The sequence below is a fragment of the Emys orbicularis genome, chromosome 21, assembly GCF_028017835.1.
Source record: "Emys orbicularis isolate rEmyOrb1 chromosome 21, rEmyOrb1.hap1, whole genome shotgun sequence".
Classification (NCBI taxonomy): domain Eukaryota; kingdom Metazoa; phylum Chordata; order Testudines; family Emydidae; genus Emys; species Emys orbicularis.
The window spans coordinates 8,274,046-8,295,665 of NC_088703.1; the positions used below are offsets into that span (position 1 = coordinate 8,274,046).

The window sequence follows — 21,620 nt, forward strand, 5'->3', positions numbered from 1 at the left end:
AGAGAGAGCGGGACTATCATTGAAAGCTCCTCCTGATGGAGTCGAGCCTCCGCCCCCAGCCGGCACCGGAAATGGCACCGGCATCATTGGTGCGTAGTGACCGCGCCTCGGTGCGGGATATCCCGGCACCAGGAAAGGACTCCTCCAAGGAGCACCAGCACCTGTTTCTAAGGCCAGTGCTACCAGGCGGCACCGCTCACAGTCCCCGGTGCTGCATAAGAAAGAGAAGGCGGACAGGGGTCGTTCCCCCATCAAGAAGCCGCAAGAGGATTCCAGTGGGGTGCGTCATGCAGGAGGACACCCACGGTCTGGACATCAATTCCCGGCACTGTTGACTCTGTTCCCAACTGGAAGCCCATCGAATCCGGTGCTGGTGGACTCCCCGACTCGGGAGGATTTGGAGGAAGAGGTCAACCTCCCCTCAACGCCGGACACCTACGAGGCAATGCGGGACTTTACTGCCATGATGGCGTAGTCCCCGGCCTCGCAGGTGTGAGCTCCGGCACCGCAAGCTCAGGCACCGTAAGTGGCACCGATGACAGCACCGGCTGCAGCATCTACGTCAGCGCTGCATATGTGCATTCACCAGGAGTTGGTGCACATGTCAAGGCTGTATCCCCACTTTGAACTTTAGGGTACAAATGTAGGGGCCTGCATGAAAACTTCTAAGCTTAACTACCAGCTTAGTTCTGGTCCGCTGCCACCATCCCAAAGCTAATTCCCTTTCCTGGGTAGCCTAGAGAGCTTCACCAATTCCCTGGTGAATACAGATCCAAACTCCTTGGATCTTAAATAAGGAGAAATTGACCGTTCCCCCCTCCTTCCTTTCACCAACTCCTGGTGAATACAGATCCAAACCCCTTTGGGATCTTAAAACAAGGAGAAATTGACCCTTCCCCCCTCTTTCCTTTCACCAACTTCTGGTGAATACAGATCCAAACCCCCTTTGGATCTTAAAACTCTTCTGCTTCTGGCCCCAGGCCTCTTATAAGGGCCAGCTGGGCCCTGATTAAGCTGACCACAGCTGTGGCTGCTTTCCCAATCAGCCCAGCTTTCTGCGATGCTGCCCTCTCCAGGGCTGCTTTATCCCCTTCAGGCAGGAGTGGGGTGCCCACCTCCCTACACCCCCCCAAGAAACATCAGTGGCTCGCCACACCCCCAGGTCTCCTGAGGACCCCGCATGAGACAGGGACTCTGGGCCATCATGCTCAGGCACAGCGCCCGAACCAGTGCCACTAGTTGTACTGCAGCCACGTCCAGTCACAGGGGAGGCGTGGACAGAGGCACCCGACCCAGCCTCCAGAGAACCAGTAGGGCAAGAAGACCCAGTCCCACGGGCCTCCTCCTCACTGGACGAGGCAGTGGCGGGCACCACCATCACCCTTTGGCGATGGACACCAGGGGACACCAGGACATTGTTAGAAGGGTGTCCCTAAACCTGAATCTCCAGGCAGAGGAGGTCACGGAGGAGTTGGACCCGAAGGTGGACATCCTCCTAGGGTGCTGTGGCAGACTCCAGCCTCAATACCACCCACCACTATAGGGGTGGATAGAAGCTATTTTTTGCCACAGAAAGGATATGAACACCTTTTCACCCACTTCCAACCAGGGACTCTGGTGGTCGATGTGGCAAATCATAAGGAGTGACAGGTGCAGCCAGGTCCCACCCCAAAGTCACGGAACACTAAGAAGCTGGATTTTTTGGCCGAAAGGTCTACTCGACAGGGGGCCTCCAGCTTCGAGTGGCCAGCCAGCAAGCGGTACTCAGCCGCTTTCAATTCCTGGAGCTCGTTAGCAAAATTCCAGGAGATGCTCCTGGCAGACTCGTGCAAGGAGTTTAGCGCGCTCCTCGAGGAGGGCAAAGTAGTCTTGAGAACCTCCCTCCAGGCTGTGTTCGAAGCGGCAGACTCGGCAGCTTGGACGATGGCCACCGCCATTACAATGAGGCGCAGAACTTGACTGCAGGTGTCGGGGATACCAACTGCAGTCCGGAACACGATCCAGGACCTCCTCTTTGACCGTGCAGGCCTGTTTGCACAAAATACGGATTCTCGCCTGCACAACCTTAAGGACTCAATGGTGACTTTAAAGCCTTTGGGGATCCACACCCTGCACCCCAAGGAAAGCCATTTAAGCCTCAGTCCCCATCTCATTTCTATTCTGGGCCTCCGAGGCAAGACTCGTCCAGGAGACGGGGCAGGAATAACAGGAGGCGCCCGCCACAGTCCTCCTCAGGCCAAGGCCGGGGTTCGGCCAAACAGCCCCCAGGCCCAAAGCCAAACTTTTGAAGATGTGCCCGAGGACAGAGCATCAGTATCAAACTTGGATCCTTACCCTCCCTTTGTGAATCCATTCTCCCGCTTCTTCCGTGCTTGGTCCAAGATCACGTCAGATCACTGGGTCCTGAGAAGGGTATGGATGGGATATTCTATGCAATTCTGTTCCCTCCTGCCCTCCCACCCCCTTTCCCAGTTCCTCTTCAGGGACCCTTCTCACAAACAACCGCTTGCAGGAGGTGCAATCGCTTCTCGCTCTATGGGCAATGGAGGGGCAAGGGGTTCTACTCCCGCTATTTCCTCATCCCCAAGGCCAAGGGTGGGCTCTGGCCTATCCTGGATCTGCGAGACGTCAACACATTCATGAGGAAAGTGAAGTTTCACATGGTCTCTCTGGTCTCCATCATTCCTTCCCTGGATCCAGGGGACTAGTATGCCACCCTAGACTTGAAAGATGAGTACTTTCGTATCTCCATTATCCGGCCCACAGACGTTTTCTTCATTTTGTGGTCAGCGGCCAGCACTACCAGGTCAGGGTGCTCCCGTTTGGGCTCTTGGCGGCCCCCGGGTATTCACAAAGTGTGTGGCGGTCGTTGCAGCCTTCCTCCGCAAACATCAGGTGCAAGTATTTCCGTTCCTGGACAACTGGCTCATCAAGGCCGTGTCGCAAACACAGGCTGCAGAGCATTTGTCACTGGCTTGGGCCACCTTCCCAAATCCACCCTAGCCCCGACGCAGAGAATAGAATTCATTGGAGCTCTCATGGACTCCACACAGGCCAGGACGTTCCTGCCCGAGCTGCGCTTCCAAGCACCTCACGGACATTATCAAAAACCTTCGCTGATTCCCCACAACCACGGCCAGAAATTGCATGAAACAGTTGGGGCATATGGCGGCCTGCACAAACGTGGTCCAGCACACCAGGTTACGCCTTCGCCCCCTCCAGGCATGTTTGGCGAGGGTACACAGGCTTGGCAGGGACCCACTGGACCGGATAGTTACCCTCCCCACTGGCATTCTCGAGTCTCTCCACTGGTGGTTGCAGCAGGAGTACCCTTTGCCCAACCCCATCCTACGCTATCGCTACTCACGGACCGCTCAGCGCTCTGTTGGGGAGCGCACCTGGGCAATATTAGAACCCAAGGCCTATGGTCCCACGCAGAACTATCGCTGCACATCAATGTAAGGGATCTGAGGGCGGTTCGTCTGGCATGCCAAGCATTCCAGGCTCACCTTCAGGGCGCATGTGTGTCGGTGGTGCCGCGATGTTCTATATAAACAAACAGGGTAGTGCTTGTTCCTCTCCCCTAAGCTAGGAAGCCCTTGAGCTGTGGGACTTTTGCATGGCTCACTCGATACACCTAGAGGCATCGCACCTTCCGGGAGCACAAAAAGAGCTAGCTGATCACCTCAGCTGCTCGTTTCACAGTTAGGAATGGTCCTTCAGGCCAGACATCACACACTCGATTTTCCAGAGGCGGAGGCTTTCCCCACATGGACCTCAACCTGGTCCTGTCCACGCTCATGGGGCCCCCTTTCGAGCCCATGGCGACCTGCCCTCTGTCCTGCCTTTCCTGGAAGGTGGCCTTTCTGGTGGCCAAAACCTCGGCCAGTAGGGTATCCCAGTTCAGAGCGCTGACTTCCGATCCCTCCTATACGGACTTAAATTAATAGAAGGTGCAGCTACTCCCTCACCCTGCGTTTCTGCCAAAGGTAGTCTCCCAGTTTCATATGAACCATGACATATTTTACCTGTGTTCTTCCCTAAGCCACATGCCAGTAACAGAGAGCACATGTTACGTTCCTTGGACGTCAGGCGTGCCCTAGCATTCTACATGGAGCATACAAAGCCATTTCTTAAGTCACCACAGCTGTTTATTGCAATTGCAGAAAGGATGAAGGGGCTTCCGATCTCGTCCCAGCTCATTTCATCATGGATCACGTCCTGTATCAAGACTTGCTACGACCTGGCTAAAATTCCAGCCCCTTCGCTTATGGTGGACTCCACAAGAGCGCAGGCGTTGTCCGCAGCATTCCTGGTGCAGGTCCCTATTCAGGAAATATGCAAGGCAGTAACATGGTCCTCTATCCACACCTTCATGTCACGCTACGCCATTAGCCAATAGGCAAGGGACGATGCAGCCGTGGGCAGGGCAGTCCTGCTTTCCACAACCAGGTGAACTCTGACCCCTCCCCCAGGCAAACTACTTGGGAGTCACCTATTGGAATGCACATGAGCAATCACTCGAAGAAGAAAAACGGTTATCTACCACTCGTAACTATTGTTCTATGAGATGTGTTGCTCATGTCCTTTCCAAATCCCACCTGCCTCCCCTCTGTCAGAATATTCCGGCAAGAAGTAACTGAGCAGGTGGCGGGTCGGCAGTGACCGATATACACTGTCATGAAGGCCCCACTCCAGGGGTCTCCACGGCCTACCCAACAGGTACCGCTAGGGGAAAAAAACTTCCAATGACCATGTACGCAGTGTGTTCACACCTATTGGAAAGGACATGAGCAACACATCTCAAAGAAGAAAAGTTACGAGAGGTAGGTAACCGTTTTTTCCACAGCATCACTAGTGATCGAACGCACAGGAACCTCCCTGAATGTTTATTCCCTTGGGTGTTTGCAGACGCTGGCATCTCAGAAGTGGCTCAGCTCCGACTGGTGAACGGCCCGAGTCACTGCGCTGGGAGGGTCGAGGTGCTTCACAACCAGCTCTGGGGAACTGTGTGTGATGACAGCTGGGACTTACAGGATGCCAGAGTTGCATGCAGACAGCTGGGCTGTGGGACGGCGTTATCAGCCCCAGGAGGGGCTCGATTTGGGCAAGGATCTGACCGTATCTGGCTGGCTGACGTCAACTGCAGAGGGACAGAAGCTGCCCTCTCCGATTGCAGGGCTTGGCCTTGGGGAGAGAATAACTGTACCCACGGAGAAGATGCCGGTGTTGTGTGCTCAGGTAACCTTCATCTACCACCCTGCCTGTTGTAGGGAGGAGGGTGGGAAACTCATTAGCGGGCCTTCTCCCCTCACAGCCAGTGCTGACTCCAGCATGGTGCTTGGAGTCTGTGCTTCAGGGAGCAATATGATGGTTCCAGTAGGGAGCGCTCTCCTCTCAGTCTGTGCGGACCCTAATTCCCCTGTGCAGTTCTATGGGCCTGTGCTGCAGTAGAGAGGTGTCAGTAGGGGGTGCTCTCTGTTTGTAGTTTTGCTGGCCCTAATGCCCCAGTGCAGTGCCCTGGGCCCCTAGCATGTGGAAGCGTTGTCTGTGCCCGCTGGGGGGCAGCTCCCTGACTCCCTCGGCCAGAGGCCACACAAGCCGTGCCTTCTAGGCCTTGGAGAGGGGGTGACCAGGTTGGCAATAGGCACACTTCACCCTTCAGCCCTTTGAGCATCTTCCTTTACCACCCAGTCCCTGTCTCACTGGGCATTCACAGAAGTCACAAATATGCTGCTCCCAAAGGAACAGGGTCCCAAGGTGACCAGCTCCACCTCCCATCTCTGCCCCAATCAGCACACAGCTCTAGATCCCTTCATAGTCACACCAACAACAAGTGATTTCACAGAGTGTAGAGATTTGAGGGGTAGCAAGGAGAAGGGTTGGAAAGAAATGGTTCCATGGCCAATAAAATCATATCACGCTGATTAGAGTCTAGACTCATTGAACGAGATACTTTTCTGTTTGGTAGAGCAACGCTCACGCCACAGTCCTTCCAGGGTCTTACTCCAGGCTTGGCTGTGTCTCTTGTTCCTGAGACAAACGCTGTCAGTCGCCTACTGGGTGAAAGGGGGCTCTTGTCCCCTCTCCTCTTTCTTTGTATGTACAGACCATTGTCTCTTCCCAGAAGTGGTCTCTCTTTGGAGACTTGTGCTCAGGGACCTTTGTCTTTGTAAATTCTCAGGCCCCCACTGGGCCCAGACAGTGAATATAGCCTGTCTCCACAGCTGTGCATTGTTCTATGTGCTGATTGGCTCAGCCGAAGGATTGCCCTGGCGCAGGTGACAAGCTTCACTTCAACACTTCTGGAGCATCATATTCTAAATTTTATATCTCTCTTCAGCTATATCCCATACAAATATTTTGCTCTCTTTAGGTTGACCAGCAGGCTGCTGGCTCTTGTGAGAGAACTCACATACCACCTTTGGTGAGCTATTGTGCATATATCTCATCCAGGGTATCCCCGTATAAGTCTAGGAATCCCTGTGCCCTTTGCCAGTTGGTGTCTATTTATCTCTGGGCCAGACTACTCTGCGGCACAATGGGGACCCGGGTAACTGCAGGTTCCACTGGTTGGATTTGGTGTCAACGGAGCCTGCAGCTGCTCACTCAACCTAAAAATCTAGGGCCTATCTCTCAAGAATCCAGTTCCTTTTGACTGTGTTCTGGCGAATTTGCATTTCACGGAATTAGTCCTCAACTTGTTACTTTCCCAAGAGCTGGACACAGGAGGTCCAATTCTTCCTCACTTCCTGTTCTACACAGCCTAGATATTTCACTGTCCTGTTTCTCAGCTGCCGTGTCCTACCACAGAGTGGCTCCATGTCAGTGGGGGGAGTCTTCTTCTTTTGTGTACGTCACAAGTCAATATCTATGTAACCCTTCTGCCAGTTGTGTCAGAAGCGAGCAGGGCCAGATTCAATATCTAGGGGTTTCTTTCCAGCAATATAACACAGATCTAGCTTGAGCACCCACCCAGTTACCACGGACAATTACACACTGTCCCCTGCTTGCTGCTACAAGGCAAAACTTCCCCTCTTGCAAGCACAGAGTCTCAGTGCAGAAAAGAAACTTTTTAATAAACAGAAAAACAACGAGGAGTCCTTGTGGCACCTTAGAGACTAAGAAATTTATTTGGGCATAAGCTTTCATGGGCTAAAACCCAGTTCATCAGATGCATGGAGTGAAAAATACAGTAGGCAGTATATATATTACAGCACATGAAAAGCTGGGAGTCGCCTTACCAAATTGGCGCGTAGTGGTAACGAGGCCAATTCAATCCAGGTGGAAGTGGCCAGTTACCAACAGTTGACAAGAAGTGGTGAATATCAACAGAGGGAAAATTACTTTATGTAGTGCTAACGAGACCAATTCAATCAGGGTGGACGTCGCCCATTCCCAGCAATGCCCCTCTGGCATGTACATTATCCAAACTCTACAGTCTCTACGCAAAAGAATAAATGGACACAAATCATACATCAAGAATTATAACATTCAAAGACCAGTAGGAGAGCACTTCAATCTCCCTGGACACTCAATAACAGACTTAAAAGTGGCCATTCTTCAACAAAAAACTTCAAAAACACTTCAACGAGAAACTGCAGAACTGGAATTAATTTTCAAACTGGACACCAACAAATTAGGCCTAAATAAAAACTGGGAGTGGCTGGGTCACTACAAAAAGTAAATTTCTCTCTGTTGATACTCACACCTTCTTCTCAACTGTTGGGAATTGGCCACTCCCACCTCGATTGAATTGGCCTCGTTAGCACTGACCCCCCACTTGGTCAGGCAACTCCCATCTTTTCATGTGCTGTAATATATATACTGCCTAATGTATTTTTCACTCCATGCATCTGATAAAGTGGGTTTTAGCCCACGAAAGCTTATGCTCAAATAAATTTGTTACTCTCTAAGATGCCACAAGGACTCCTCATAGTTTTTGCTGATACAGACTAACACGGCTCCCACTCTGAAATGTTTAATGAAAGGAGGGAAGCCCCTGACATTAACTTGGGAAAACCCCACAAACAGGATTTTGTAAACATGAAACCATGAGCAAAACACCTACCCCAGAGTATGTTGGTTAATGTCTTTTCCTCAGGTTCTTGAGTCCAGCAATTAGAAGATTGTGTATGGTGCCCCTCCCTGCTCCCTCCACTGCATCCCACTCACAGTGGTTGCCTTTGGTTAGTGAAGACCCGGAGTTCAAAGGTGCACCTGTGTGAGTTCAGCTCCCACCATGGGGGCAGGGAGGAGAGCGCCTGGTTCGCTCTGCTGTTTGGGTGCTGGCTCTGGTGGCAGCTGCCCTGCAAGCTACTCACCACTCTGCTCACCCTCACCTTCTGCTCCCCCGGCCTCTCCGCTGTGACCTCTGCAGGTCGCTCTCTTGAAGCTCCACCCAGCTCTCAGTGACTGTCAGCTCTTAGTGGGGAAACCTCAGTGCTGAAGCAGGCTGGGCAGAAACACTGTCTCACAGCAGGTGATTTCAGCTCTAGTGATCACTTAAACCAGTGGTCCCCAATGCGGTGCCTGCGGCTGCCAAGGCTCATGCTGGGGCATCAATGTGTGCCCGCCTACTGACAAGGGAGCGCCCCGCCGCCGAGGAGCGTGGCCGCTCGAGAAGCAGCCACTGAAATGCCGCCGAGAAGCAGCAATGTCAAGAAGCATCGCCACCAAAATGCCTCTGCTTCTTGGCGGCATTTCGGCGACAACCCTCCTTGTCATTGCCGCTTCTCAGCGGCATTTCTGCAGCTGCTTATCTGGTGCCCGCACTCCTCGGCGGAATTTAGGCGGCTAGTCGTCTGCTGCCCGCCACACTGAAAGGTTGTGGACCACTGACTTAAACCAAAAAGACTGCCAATGGAGCATTCATTAACTCGATCTTTGAAGAGTGGTGAGGGGCAGATTAAACCATGCCTAGACCTCTTACACAGAGCCCACACCCCTCAGAAGGAACACCCATCTCCACCCCCTCTCACTGTTGATAGGTGTCTGGTGTCTGAGCCGCCTGGTTAGTGAGTTCAGTTCAGTTGTGGGTGACCCCCTCAGTCCGGGCAGGCTAAGTACAGTTCTGCTGCCCTTTACTCAGACAATCAGGGCAACAACATTTCAGAACCCCTGCATTCAAGTACTACAGTGAATTGTAACCCAGAACCAGCCAACATAGCTCTTTCTGCTGGACACCTAGTCAGAGTGGGTGTGTTCTTGAAAATACCCTCTGGTCCTGAAGCCTTTCCCCCTCTCCAGCTCGTCACTAGCTGTCATGGGAGAGATCATTCCCACCTTGCTCACCTCTAGCTTGTTCAGCCATCTGACTGTGCATCCTCAGGGTCCAGTCTTCTAGCAGGGCTCTTCTTCACCACTTGTGACTGTCTCTATTGCTGCCCCACAGGCACACTGAGAAGATCAGCCTAAGTCACGTTACTGCATTGCAGCAGTCCCTCTGGCCAGTCCAGTCAGGGGTCCATTAAGCTTAATCCAGGATCTGTGTCCCAGGTAGTAAATGGGCAGATACAAGTTAGGGCTTCTAAATATCCATCAGCACACCAGTCTCTGTATCGCAGAGTTGCTGCCCCTCTGTGAGGACCCAGCTGTCAGCCCAGCTATGTCATCATTCATCTGAGACTGGTACTGCACTGGCAGCACTAGAGAGGAGTGCAATAATAGCTGCCTCAAAACGATGTTGCCAAGTCAGTCATGGCAAGTCAGCAGGAACCGCAGGGGCAGGTGTTTGCTTCAGGAGGGGGCCAATCTGCTTGTAGGGAGTGTGCATTGCCTCTGCCCTGGTCGGAACCATTGTCAGCCTGGTGCGCAGCAGGTTCCTGCCAGGCGTCCCTGCGCTCCAGGCTGTTCTAAGGGGGATGGACTCTGGGTGACGTTTTCAGGGAGCGATGGAGCCAACACAGGTAAATTTAATGCTGATGTCAGGCTAAGGCAACCACTAATGACACGGGTGACTGTGTTCAGCTCCCAATCACCAAGATGCTAATGACAGCGTTTGCCCTGCAGCACTGCACACTGTTGCACTGGAGCGAATATCAGTGCCAGGAGTGAGGCTGTAAATCTGTTCCCAAGGAGGTTCCTGCCAGCAGTGCGGGGAGTGATCTTTTTAAGTGCTCTAGTGGGAGCAGTAAGTCAGACTGCAGTCGAGCCTGCCTAATTAGGTGACAGCCTAACTAGGAGAGAGCTGGCTGGGAGGGGAGTGGACAAACTTCAACATTGGCCACCTGATTAGCCTGGTCAGTGGCGCGAAGCCTTTGACAGGCAGTGGCTGTGTGCAGGGACCGGTCAGATCCGTCGGCAGGAGGCGCTACATTCCCCAGCCACAAGAGAGATCAGTTGCACCGGAAACTCCCTGAGTGTTTATTCTCTTGGGTGTTTGCAGACGCTGGCATTTCAGAAGTGGCTCCGCTCCAACTGGTGAACAGCCCGAGTCACTGCGCTGGGAGGGTCGAGGTGCTTCACAACCATCAATGGGGAACCGTGTGCGATGACAACTGGGACTTACAGGATGCCGGAGTCGTATGCAGGCAGCTGGGCTGTGGGACGGCGTTGTCAGCTCCAGGAGGGGCTCGATTTGGGCGAGGGTCAGACGGTATCTGGCTAGATGACGTCAACTGCACAGGGAAAGAAGTTGCCCTCTCCGATTGCAGGGTTGAGGCTTGGGGAGAGAATAACTGTACCCACGGAGAAGATGCCGGTGTTGTGTGCTCAGGTAACTTGCATCCATCACGTCACTTTGTGTGGTGCATTGATCGGGCCGGAAAGCTTTAAGCACAGACCCAGCTCTCCTGTCTGAGTCTGTGCTGACCCCAGTGCCCCAGCATGGTGCTAAGGGCCTGTACTGTAAGCAGCCATTTGGGGTTCACAGTAATTGTCTCTCTTCCCATGGAATCAGTGCTGACCCCATTGCCCCACACAGTTCTACATGCCTGTGCTCCAGGGAGTGGGATGGGGGATCAGTAAGGGGTGCTGTCCCCTGTAAGTCAGTGCTGGGCCAGTGCCCCAGCACACCACTTAGGGTCTGTGCTGCAGGGAGCAGTACGTGTGCCTCTGTAAGAAACCCTCCCGGCTACAGCACAATGGGGCGCTGGGTAACCGTAGATCCCATTTGTGTGATTTGGGGTTGAATGGATCCTGCAGCCACTCAAGGATCCCTTCATGAAGTGTGGGGTTCCTATCTATGTCACTCTGGGTGATTTACATCTCAGCTAATTACCCACAAACTTGTAACATCTCCCACAGTGTGGGTGGAGACAGGGTTCTTCCTCACTTCCTCTCCTACACAGCCCATGAGTTTCTGTGCCCTGTCTCTCATCTACTCTGTTCCACCCCACAGGGTGGCTGCATGGTAGTGGTGGGGAGTAGGGCTGTCAAGTTATTAAAAAGATAATTGTGATTTATCATGATTAATTATGCAATTAATTGCACCTTTACAGAATAATATAATACTATTTATTTCAATTTTTTGAGATGTTTTCTACATTTTCAAATATATTGATTTCAATTACAACAAAGAATACAAATTGTACAGTGCTCACTTTATATTTATATTTGATTATGCATATTTGCGCTGTAAAAAAGAAACAAAACAAATATTATTTTCAGTTCACCTCATACAAGTACTGTAGTGCAATCTCTTTATCAGGAAAGTTGAACTTAAAAATTTAGAATCATTTACAAATAATAACCGTAATCAAAAATAAAACAATGTAAAATTTTAGATCCTACAAGTCCACTCAGTCCTACATCTCATTCAGTCAATCGCTCAGACAGAGAAATTTGTTTACCTTTGCAGGAGATAATGCTGCTTGCTTCTTGTTTACAATGTTACCTGAAAGTGAGAACAGGCATTCACATAGCACTGTTGTAGCTGGTGTAGCAAAATATTTATGTGCCAGATGTGATAAAAATTCATATGTCCCTTCATGCTTCGACCACCATTCCAGAGAACATGCGTCCATGCTGATGATGGCCTCTGCTCATTAACGATCCAAAGCAGTGCAGACCAACAAATGTTCTTTTTCATCATATGAGTCAGATGCCACCAGCGGAAGGTTGATTTTCTTTTTGGGTGGTTCAGGTTCTGTAGTTTCCACATTGGAGTGTTGCTCTCTTAAGACTTCTGAAAGCATGCTCCACACCTTGTCCCTCTCAGATTTTGAAAGGCACTTCAGATTCTTAAACCTTGGGTCGAGTGCTGTAACTAGCTTTAGAAATCTCACATTGGTTCTGTGACGTTCCCCCTCTGGTGGCAGAGTGGTCTCGAGAACATCCCTCCAGGCCACGTTAGACATGGCAGACTCAGCGGCTTTGACTATGGCCACCACCATTACAAGGAGGAGCAGCGTGTGGCTGCAGGTGTCGGGGATACCACCTGAGGTCCAGAACACCATCCAGGACCTCCCCTTTGACCGTGCAGGCCTGTTTGCCCAAAATACAGACTCTTGCCTGCACAGCCTTCAGGACTCGCAGGAGACTTTAAAGTCTTTGGGGATCCACACCCCTGCACCTCAAAGAAAGCCATTTAAGCCTCAGCCCCATCTCACTTCTACCCTGGGCCTCTGAGGCAAGACTCATCCAGGAGACGGGGCAGGAGGCGCCCGCCACAGTCCTCCTCAGCCAATGCCAGGGTTTGGCCAAACAGCCCCTAGGCCCGAAGCCAAACTTTTGAAGATGCGCCCGAGAACGGAGCATCAGTATTGAATTTGGATCCTTACCCTCCCTTCGTGAATCGATTCTCCCGCTTCTACCATGCATGGTCCCAGATCACTTCAGATGGCTGGGTCCTGAGCACGGTACGGATGGGATATTCTATCCAATTCTGTTCCCTCTCGCCCTCCCAGCCCCTTTCCCCGTTTCTCTTCAGGGATCCTTTTCACGAACAACTCCTCTTGCAGGAGGTGTAATCACTCCTCGCTCTAGTGGCAATAGAGGAGGTTCCTCAGAAGTTCAGGGGCAAGTGGTTCTACTCCTGCTATTTTCTCATCCCCAAGGCCAAGGGTGGGCTCCGGCCTATCCTGGATCTGTGAGACCTCAACACATTCATGAGGAAAGTGAAGTTTCACATGATCTCTCTGGCTGCCATCATTCCTTCGCTGGATACAGGGAACTGGTATGCCACCCAAGACGTGAAAGATGCATACTTTCATATCGCCATTATTCCGGCCCACAGATGTTTTCTTTGTTTTGTGGTCAGCGGCCAGCACTACCAGTTCAGGTTGGTCCCATTTGGGCTGTTGGCAGCCCCCCGGGTATTCACAAAGAGTGTGTGTTGGTCGTTGCAGCCTTCCTCCGCAGATGTCAGGTGCAAGTATTCATCAAGGCCGAGTCGCAAGCACAGGCTGCAGAGAATGTGTCTCTGGCTCAGGCCACCTTCCACAGGCTGGGCCTCATATTGAATGTGCCCAAATCCACACTAGCCCCGATGCAGAGAACAGAATTCATAGGAGCTCTCTTGGGCTCCACACAGGCCAGGGCTTTCCTGACAGAGCTGCGCTTCCAAGCATTCATGGACATTATCAAAAACCTTCGCCGATTCCCCACAACCACGGCCAGAAATTGCATGAAACTGTTGGGGCATATGGCGGCCTGCAAATACGTTATCAAGAACACCAGGTTACGCCTTCGCTCCCTCCAGGTGTGGTTGGTGCGAGTACAGAGGCTAGGCAGGGACCCACTGGACCGGATAGTTACCCTCCCCACTTGCATTCTCGAGTCTCTCCACTGGTGGCTGCAGCAGGAGTACCCTTTGCCAAACCTCAACCTACGCTGTCGCTAGTCACAGACTCCTCAGCGCTCGGTTGGGGAGCGCACCTGGACAATATCAGAACCCAAGGCCTATGGTCCCACGCAGAATATCACTGCATATCAATGTAAGGGAGCTGAGGGCGGTTCGTCTGGCATGCCAAGCGTTCCAGGCTCACCTTCAGGGCGCATGTGTGTCGGTGGTGCAGTGATGTTCTATATAAACAAACAGGGTAGTGCTTGTTCCTCTCCCCTGAGCTAGGAAGCCCTTGAGCTGTGGGACTTTTGCATAGCCCACTCGATACACATCGCATCTTCTGGGAGCACAAAACGAGCTAGCCGATCACCTCAGCCGCTCGTTTCACAGTCACCTCTGGGCAGACATCGCACACTCAATTTTTCATAGACCTCTACATGATGCAGAGCAACAGGAAGTGCCAGCAATTCTGCTCTTTCCTGAACCACAGCCCAGGCTGCATCGCCGACGCCTTTCACCTTTCATGGACAAGTCACCTGCTGTACACAGAGTCCTCCTTAAGACTTGCTGGGACAGAGCTTCAATTATCCTCATAGCACCAGCGTGGCCCCACCAGCACTGGTTCACCATAATGATGAACCTCTCAGTGGACAGACCAGTAGCCCTTCCTGTGTGCCTGAGCCTCATCACAGAGGACCACAGCCACCTACAACTCCCCAACCTGGAGTTCCTCCACCTCATGGCGCGGAAATTCCATGGCTGAAACCTCTTGAGCTTCAGTGTTTGGAACCAGTGAGTGAGGTCCTGCTGGGAAGTGGGAAACTCTCTACTCGCGCCACATACCTGGCAAAGTGGAAGTGCTTTTCCAACTGGTCTCTGGAGAGGGGCACTGAACCACAGCTAGCGCCAATTCCCCTTGTTTTGGACTACCTGTTATACCTCAAGCAGCAGGGGTTCGCAATATCATCTCTCAGGGTACACCTGGCTGCCATTTGGCCTTCAAACCGGGGGCAGCGGGTAGGTCAGTCTTCAGTAATCCCATGGTGGGCTGGTTTCTCAAGGCCTTGAACAGAGTTTATCCCCAGGTACAATGGCCCATTCCCCAGTGGGACCTCAACCTGGTCCTGTCCACGCTCATGGGGCTCCCTTTCGAGCCCATGGCAACCTGCTCTCTGTCCTACTTTTCCTGGAAGATGGCCTTTCTGGTGGCCATAATGTTGGCCAGAAGGGTAGCCAAGCTCAGAGCACTGACTTCCGAGCCCCACTATAATACGGTCTTTTATAAAGACAAGGTGCAGCTACGACCTCACCCCGCGTTTCTGCCAAAGGTAGTCTCCCAGTTTCATGTGAACGAGGACATATTTTTACCTGTGTTCTTTCCTAAGCCACATCTCAGTAACAGAGAGCCCATGTTCCGTTCTCTGGACATCAGGTGTGCCCTGGCATTCTATACTGAGCGCACAAAGCCATTTTGTAAGTCACCAGAGCTCTTTATTGCAATCGCAGAAAGGATGAAGGGGCTTCCGATCTCGTCCCAGCGCATTTCATCATGGATCATGTCCTGTATCAGGTCTTGCTATGACCTGGCTAAAATTCCAACCCATTCGCTTACAGTGCACTCTATGAGAGCGCAGACATCGTCCGCAGCATTCCTGGCACAGGTCCTATCAAGGAATTATGCAAGGCAGCTACGTGGTCCTCTGTTCGCACCTTCACATCACACTACGCCATTACCCAACAGGCAAGGGACGATGCAGCCTTTGGCAGGACAGTCCTGCATTCCTCAACCAGGTGACCTCTGACCCCTCCCCCAGGGAAAGTGCTTGAGAGTCACCTATTGGAATGCACATCAGCAATCACTCGAAGAAGAAAAACGGTTACCTACCTCTCGTAACTGTTGTTCTTCTAGATGTGTTGCTCATGTCCATTCCAATAGGTGTGCCCATGCTGTGTGCACGATCGTTGGAAGTTTTTTTCCCCAGAGGTACCTGTCGTGTTGGCTGTGGAGACCCCTGGAATGGTGCCTTCATGACAGTGTATATCGGTCACTTCCGACCTGCCACCTGCTCAGTTCCTTCTTGCCGGAATACTCCGACAGAGGGGAGGCAGGTGGGATTTGGAATGGACAGTTCCTCAGATTTGTCACCTACAAAAGCCAGCTCAGGTTTGGGAATCTCCCCAACATCCTCAGCCGTGAAGACTGAAGCAAAGAATCCATTTAGTTTCTCCGCAATGACTTTTTTGTCTTTAAGCGCTCCTTTTGTATCTCGATCATCAAGGGGCCCCATTGGTTGTTTAGCAGGCTTCCTGATTCTGATGTACTTTAAAAACATTTTGTTATTATCTTTGGAGTTTTTGGCTAGCCGCTCTTCAAACTCCTCTTTGGCTTTTCTCATTACATTCTTGCACTTAATTTGGCAGTGTTTATGCTCCTTTCTATTTGCCTCACTTTTTAAAGGAAGTCTTTTTATCTCTCACTGCTTCTTTTACATGGTTGTTAAGCCAAGGTGGCTCTTTTTTAGTTCTTTTACTGTGTTTCTTATTTTGGGGTATACATTTAAGTTGGGCCTCTATTATGGTGTCTTTAAAAAGCGCCCATGCAGCTTGCAGGGATTTCACTTTAGTCACTGTACCTTTTAACTTCTGTTTAACTAACCCCCTCATTTTTGCATAGTTCCCCCTTTTGAAATTAAATGCCACAGTGTTGGGCTGTTGAGATGTTCTTCCCCCCACAGGGATGTTGAATGCTATTGTATTATGGTCACTATTTCCAAGCGGTCCTGTTCTAGTTACCTCTTGGACCAGCTCCTGCGCTCCACTCAGGACTAAATCTAGAGTTGCCTCTCCCCTTGTGGGTTCCCGTACCAGCTGCTCCATGAAGCAGTCCTTTAAAGTATCGAGAAATTTTATCTCTGCATTTCGTCCTGAAGTGAAATGTTCCCAGTCAATATGGGGATAATTGAAATACCCCACTATTATTAAGTTTCTCTGCCCCTGCATTCAAGTACTACAGTAATTTGTAACCCAGCATCAAACAACACAGGTTTAAGTTTAAGCGTAGAAGTTTCTGGTTATCAAGGAATAACATACAGATTATCAAGGGGTGCGAAATTCAGTTTAGGATCAGGTGGCGTAAAGAATACATAATCTGCAATATCCCCAATTGGGGGTAAAAGGTTAACGGGTCAAAGTACAGACATCGAGATATGAGGGTATGTTGTTCATATAATGGCTATGTTCAGGTGTGGAGTTTAATGAGCGGATACGACGATGAGGATGGATTTACCCTCATTTGGTGAGATTTAATGTTCAGTGAGTTTATGGTTCCAGTTCATATGGTCCAATGGAAAAAGTCTCTCAGTCTCTTTCTCATAGTCGATGCATGATGTTGCTCCAGCTCACGCCTCCTGGTACTGTTGGTGACCGGTGATGAGCTCGATTGATTTCTAACCCTGCATCAGCCAACACAGCTGTTTGCTGGATACCTAGGCAGAGTGAGTGTGTTCATGTAAATACAGTCTGGTCCTGAAGCCTTTTCCCCTCCCCAGCTCATCACTAGCTGTCAGGGGAGAACTCATTCCAAACTTGCTTACCTCTACCTCAGGTGTGGGCAAACTTTTTGGCCGAGGGCCACATCTTGGTGGCTCAGGGAAGGGGGTTGGGGTATAGGAGGGGGTGTAAAGTGCGGGAGGGGGCTTAGAGCAGAGGGTTGGGGTGCAGGAAGGGTGCGGGGTGCGACAGGGCTTAGGGCAGGGGATCACAGTGCAGGAGGGGTGTGGGATGCGGCAGGTGGTTTAGGGCAGGAGGTTGGTGTGCAGGAGGCGCGCGAGGTGCGGCAAGGGGTTGGGGTGCAGGCAAGGTGAGATAGGGGTTCAGGGTGCGGGCTGGGGGCTGCTTACCTGGAGTGGCTCCGGGGCATCAGCGGTATGCACCAGGGCCAGGGCAGGCTCCCTGCTTGCCCTGGCTCTGCGCCGCGTCGCACTGCTTCCAGAAGTAGACGGCACCACATCCCTGCAGCCCTTGGGGGAGGGCAGAGGGCTCCGTGCACTGCCCTCGGCTTTGTGTACCTCCTCTGATGTTCCCATTGGCTGCGATTCCCCGTTTCTGGTCAATGGGAGCTGTGGGAGCCGGTGCCTACAGGCGAGGGCAGTGCGCTGAGCCATCTGTCCCTCACCCCACCCCCAGGGGCCGCAGGAACGTGGTGCCGGGCGCTTCTGAGAGTGGTGCAGGGCCAGTGGCGCCACAGGGGTGGCAATCCCATGGGCCAGATCCAAAGCCCTGACAAGCCAGATCCAGCCCGCGGGCCGTAATTTTCCCACCCTTGCTCTAGCTTGTTCAGCCATCTGACTGTGCATCCTCAAGATCTAGTCTTCTAACGGGGCTCTCCTCCACCACGTGGGACTGTCTGTATTGCTGCCCCACAGGTACACTGAAAAGATCAGGCTAAGCCAAATTTCTCCATTGCAGCAATTCCTCTGGCCAGTCCAGTCAAGGGCCCATTAACCCTAGTCCAAGATCTGCGTCCCAGGTTGTAAATGGGCAGATACAAGTTAGGGCTTCTGAAAATGCATCAGCACGCCAGTCTCTCTATCCCAGAGTTGCTGCCCCTGTGTGAGGACACAGCTGTCAGCCCAGCTCTGCCATCATTCATCTGAGACTGGTACTGGGCTGGCAGCACTAGAGAAGAGTGCAGCAATGACTGCCACAAAACGATGTTGCCAAGTCAGTCATGGCAAGTCAGGAAGACCCACAGGGACAGGTGTTTGCTTCAGGAGGGGGCCGATCTGCTTGCAGGAAGTGTGCATTGCCTCTGCACAGGCAGTTCTAGGGGGTATGGACTCTGGGTGACGTTTTCAGGGAGCTATGGAATTCGATGCTGATGTCAGGCTCAGGCAATCACTAATGACATGGGTGATTATGTTCAACTCCCAATCACCAAGATGCTTCTGCCAGCGTCTGCCCAACAGCACTGCACAGTATCGCTCTGGAGCAAATACCAGTGCCAGGATTGAGGGTGTAAATCTCCTCCCCACGAGGTTCCTGCCAGCAGTGCAGGGGGTGATCTTTTTAAATGCTCTAGTCGGAGCAGTGGGGCAGCCTGCCGTCCAGTCTGCCTAATTAGGTGACAGACTAGCTAGGTTACAGCTGGCCGGGGGGTGGGGCGGCAGTGGACAAACTTCAACATTGCCCAAGTGATTAGCCTGGTCAGTGGTGGGGAGACACTGACAGGCAGTTGCTCTGTGCAGAGACTGGACACAGGCGCTACGTTCCCCAGCGACACGAGAGATTAGTTGCACAGGAACCTCCCTCAGTGTTTCTTTCCTTGGGTGTTTGCAGATGCTGGCATCTCAGAAGTGGCTCAGATCCAACTGGTGAATGGCCCAAGTCGCTGCGCTGGGAGGGTTGAGGTGCTTTACAACCAGAAGTGGGGAACCGTATGTGATGACAGCTGGGACTTACAGGATGCTGGAGTTGTATGCAGGCAGCTGGGCTGTGGGACGGCTTTATCAGCCCCACGAGGAGCAAGATTTGGGCCAGGATCTGACCGTATATTGCTGGATGACGTCAACTGCACAGGGACAGAAGTTGCCCTCTCTGATTGCAGGGCTCGGCCTTGGGGACACAATAACTGTACCCACGGAGAAGATGCCGGTGTTGTGTGCTCAGGTAACTTGCATCCATCATGTCACTGTGAGTAGTGTGGGGATCGGGCTAGGAAACTTTCAGCATAGACCCAGCTCTCCTGTCTGAGTCAGCGCTGACCCCAGTGCCCCAACATGATGCTAAGGGCCTGTACTGTAGGGAGCTGTTTCAGGGTCACACTAAGTGTCGCTCTTCCCATGGTGTCAGTGCTGACCCCATTTTCCCTGCACAGTTCTGTGTGCCTATGCTGCAGGGAGTGGGATGGGGGTTTAGCAGGGGGCAATCTCCCCTCAAAGTCAGTGCTGGCCCCTGTGCCCCAGGACACCACTTCGGGCCTGTGCTGCAGGGAGCAGTACATGTTCCTCTGTGAGAGACCCTCCCCGTCGGTGTTCGCTATGATCGCCCTACCCCACTACAGCACAATCGGGTGGCGGTAACCATACATCCCATTTCTGGGATTTGGGGTTGAATGGATCCTGCAGCCACTCAGGGATCCCTTTATGAAGTGTGGGGTTCCTATCTATGTCACTCCGGGTGATTTACATCTCAGCTAATTACCCATAAACTTGTATTATGCCCCACTGTTGTGACTGGAGGCAGGGTTCTTCCTCACTTCCTCTCCTACACAGCTTATGAGTTTCTGTGCCCTGTCTCTCATCTACCCTGTTCCATGCTAGAGGTGGCTGCATAGTAGTTGTGAGGAGGAGGGCTATGAGGTTATTAAAATGTTAATCGAGATTAATTGTGAGATAAAAAATTAATCACGATTAATCGCATAATTTATTGTGCCTTTACACAATAATAGAATACCATTTATTTCATTTTTTGGGATGTTTTATACATTTTCAAATATATTTATTTCAATTACAACACAGAATTCCAACTGTACAGTAGAAATATTTGCACTGTAAAAAAGAAACAAAAGAAATAGTATTTTCAGTTCACCTGCTACAAGTACTGTAGTGCAATCTCTTTATCAGGAAAGTTAAACTTAGAAATGTTGAATGATTTACAAATAATAACTGCAATCAAAGATAAAACAATGTAAAATTTTAGATCCTACAAATCCACTCAGTACTACAGCTTGTTCATCCAGTTGCTCAGACAGACAAGTTTGTAAACAACATGCAAGCAGCATTATCCCCTGCAAAGGTAAACAATGTTACCTGAAAGTGAGAACAGGCATTCACATGGCACTGTTTTAGCTGGTGTAGCAAAGTATTTATGTGCCAGATGTGATAAAAATGCATATGTCCCTTCATGCTTTGACTATCATTCCAGAGAACATGCGTCCATGCTGATGATGGGTTCTGCCCAATAACGATCCAAAGCAGTGAAGACCGACAAATGTTCATTTTCATCGTCTGAGTCAGATGCCACCAGCAGAAGGTTGATTTTCTTATTTGGTGGTTCAGGTTCTGTAGTTTCCGCATTGGAGTGTTGCTCTTTTAAGACTTCTGAAAGTATGCTCCACACCTCATCCCTCTCAGATCTTGGAAGGAACTTCAGATTCTTAAACCTTGGGTCGAGTGCTGTAGCTAGCTTTAGAAATCTCATATTGGTACTGTAATGTTCCCCTCTGGTGTTATCTGGACTGCTGATCTGCTAAGTCACTCCAATCCCTGACTCTGGGAGCCAGCCTTACCCTGCTCTGCTGTGAGAACCCCCACTCCTGGGCTGTTCACACACAGCCTCTGACATGTAAGCTGCTCCTTGGATCATGCAACCGGCCAATATCGCCGGTCCCAGACAGAAACCTAGAAACCCTAGTAATCCCCGCTGGATGCTGCAAGATTATCTAAATTTGTCAATTTAACAAAGAAATGTATATCCCCAAGGCTAGTTATCCCAAGGGGAGTATCTGACATGCTTCAAACCAAACACACTGCTTCAGGTAGAACAAACAAACTGAGTTATTAACTATGAAGATAGATTTTAAGTGGTTATAAGTCAAAGCATAGCAAGTCGGATTTTGTCAAATGAAATAAAAGCAAAACACATTCTAAGCTGATCTTAACACTTTGAATGCCCTTTGAAACTGAGATGCTTCTTACCACCAGCTAGCTGGTTGCTCTTCAGCCAGGCTCTCCCCTTTAATCAGCGCTTCAGTCGCTTGATGTGGTGTCTGTAGATGTAGGTGGAAAAGAGAGGAAGAGCATGGCAAACATTACTCCCTTTTATCATGTTCTTTCTTCCCTCTTGGCTTTGCCCCACCCTCTTCAGGGTCAGGTGAGCATTACCTCACTGCAGT

At 51.2% G+C, this 21,620-nt stretch overlaps 1 protein-coding gene across 1 annotated transcript in view; it reads left to right on the plus strand.

Moving 5' to 3' along the window:
- Positions 1-3,770: 3,770 nt before the first annotated feature.
- The window catches only part of LOC135892880 (deleted in malignant brain tumors 1 protein-like), a 145,579-nt gene continuing 127,729 nt past the window's right edge, over positions 3,771-21,620 (plus strand). The window contains 5 exon segments of the mRNA XM_065420649.1: positions 3,771-3,893; positions 12,261-12,363; positions 13,290-13,620; positions 15,341-15,489; positions 19,064-19,393. Coding sequence (XP_065276721.1) covers positions 3,771-3,893; positions 12,261-12,363; positions 13,290-13,620; positions 15,341-15,489; positions 19,064-19,393 — 1,036 coding nt within the window.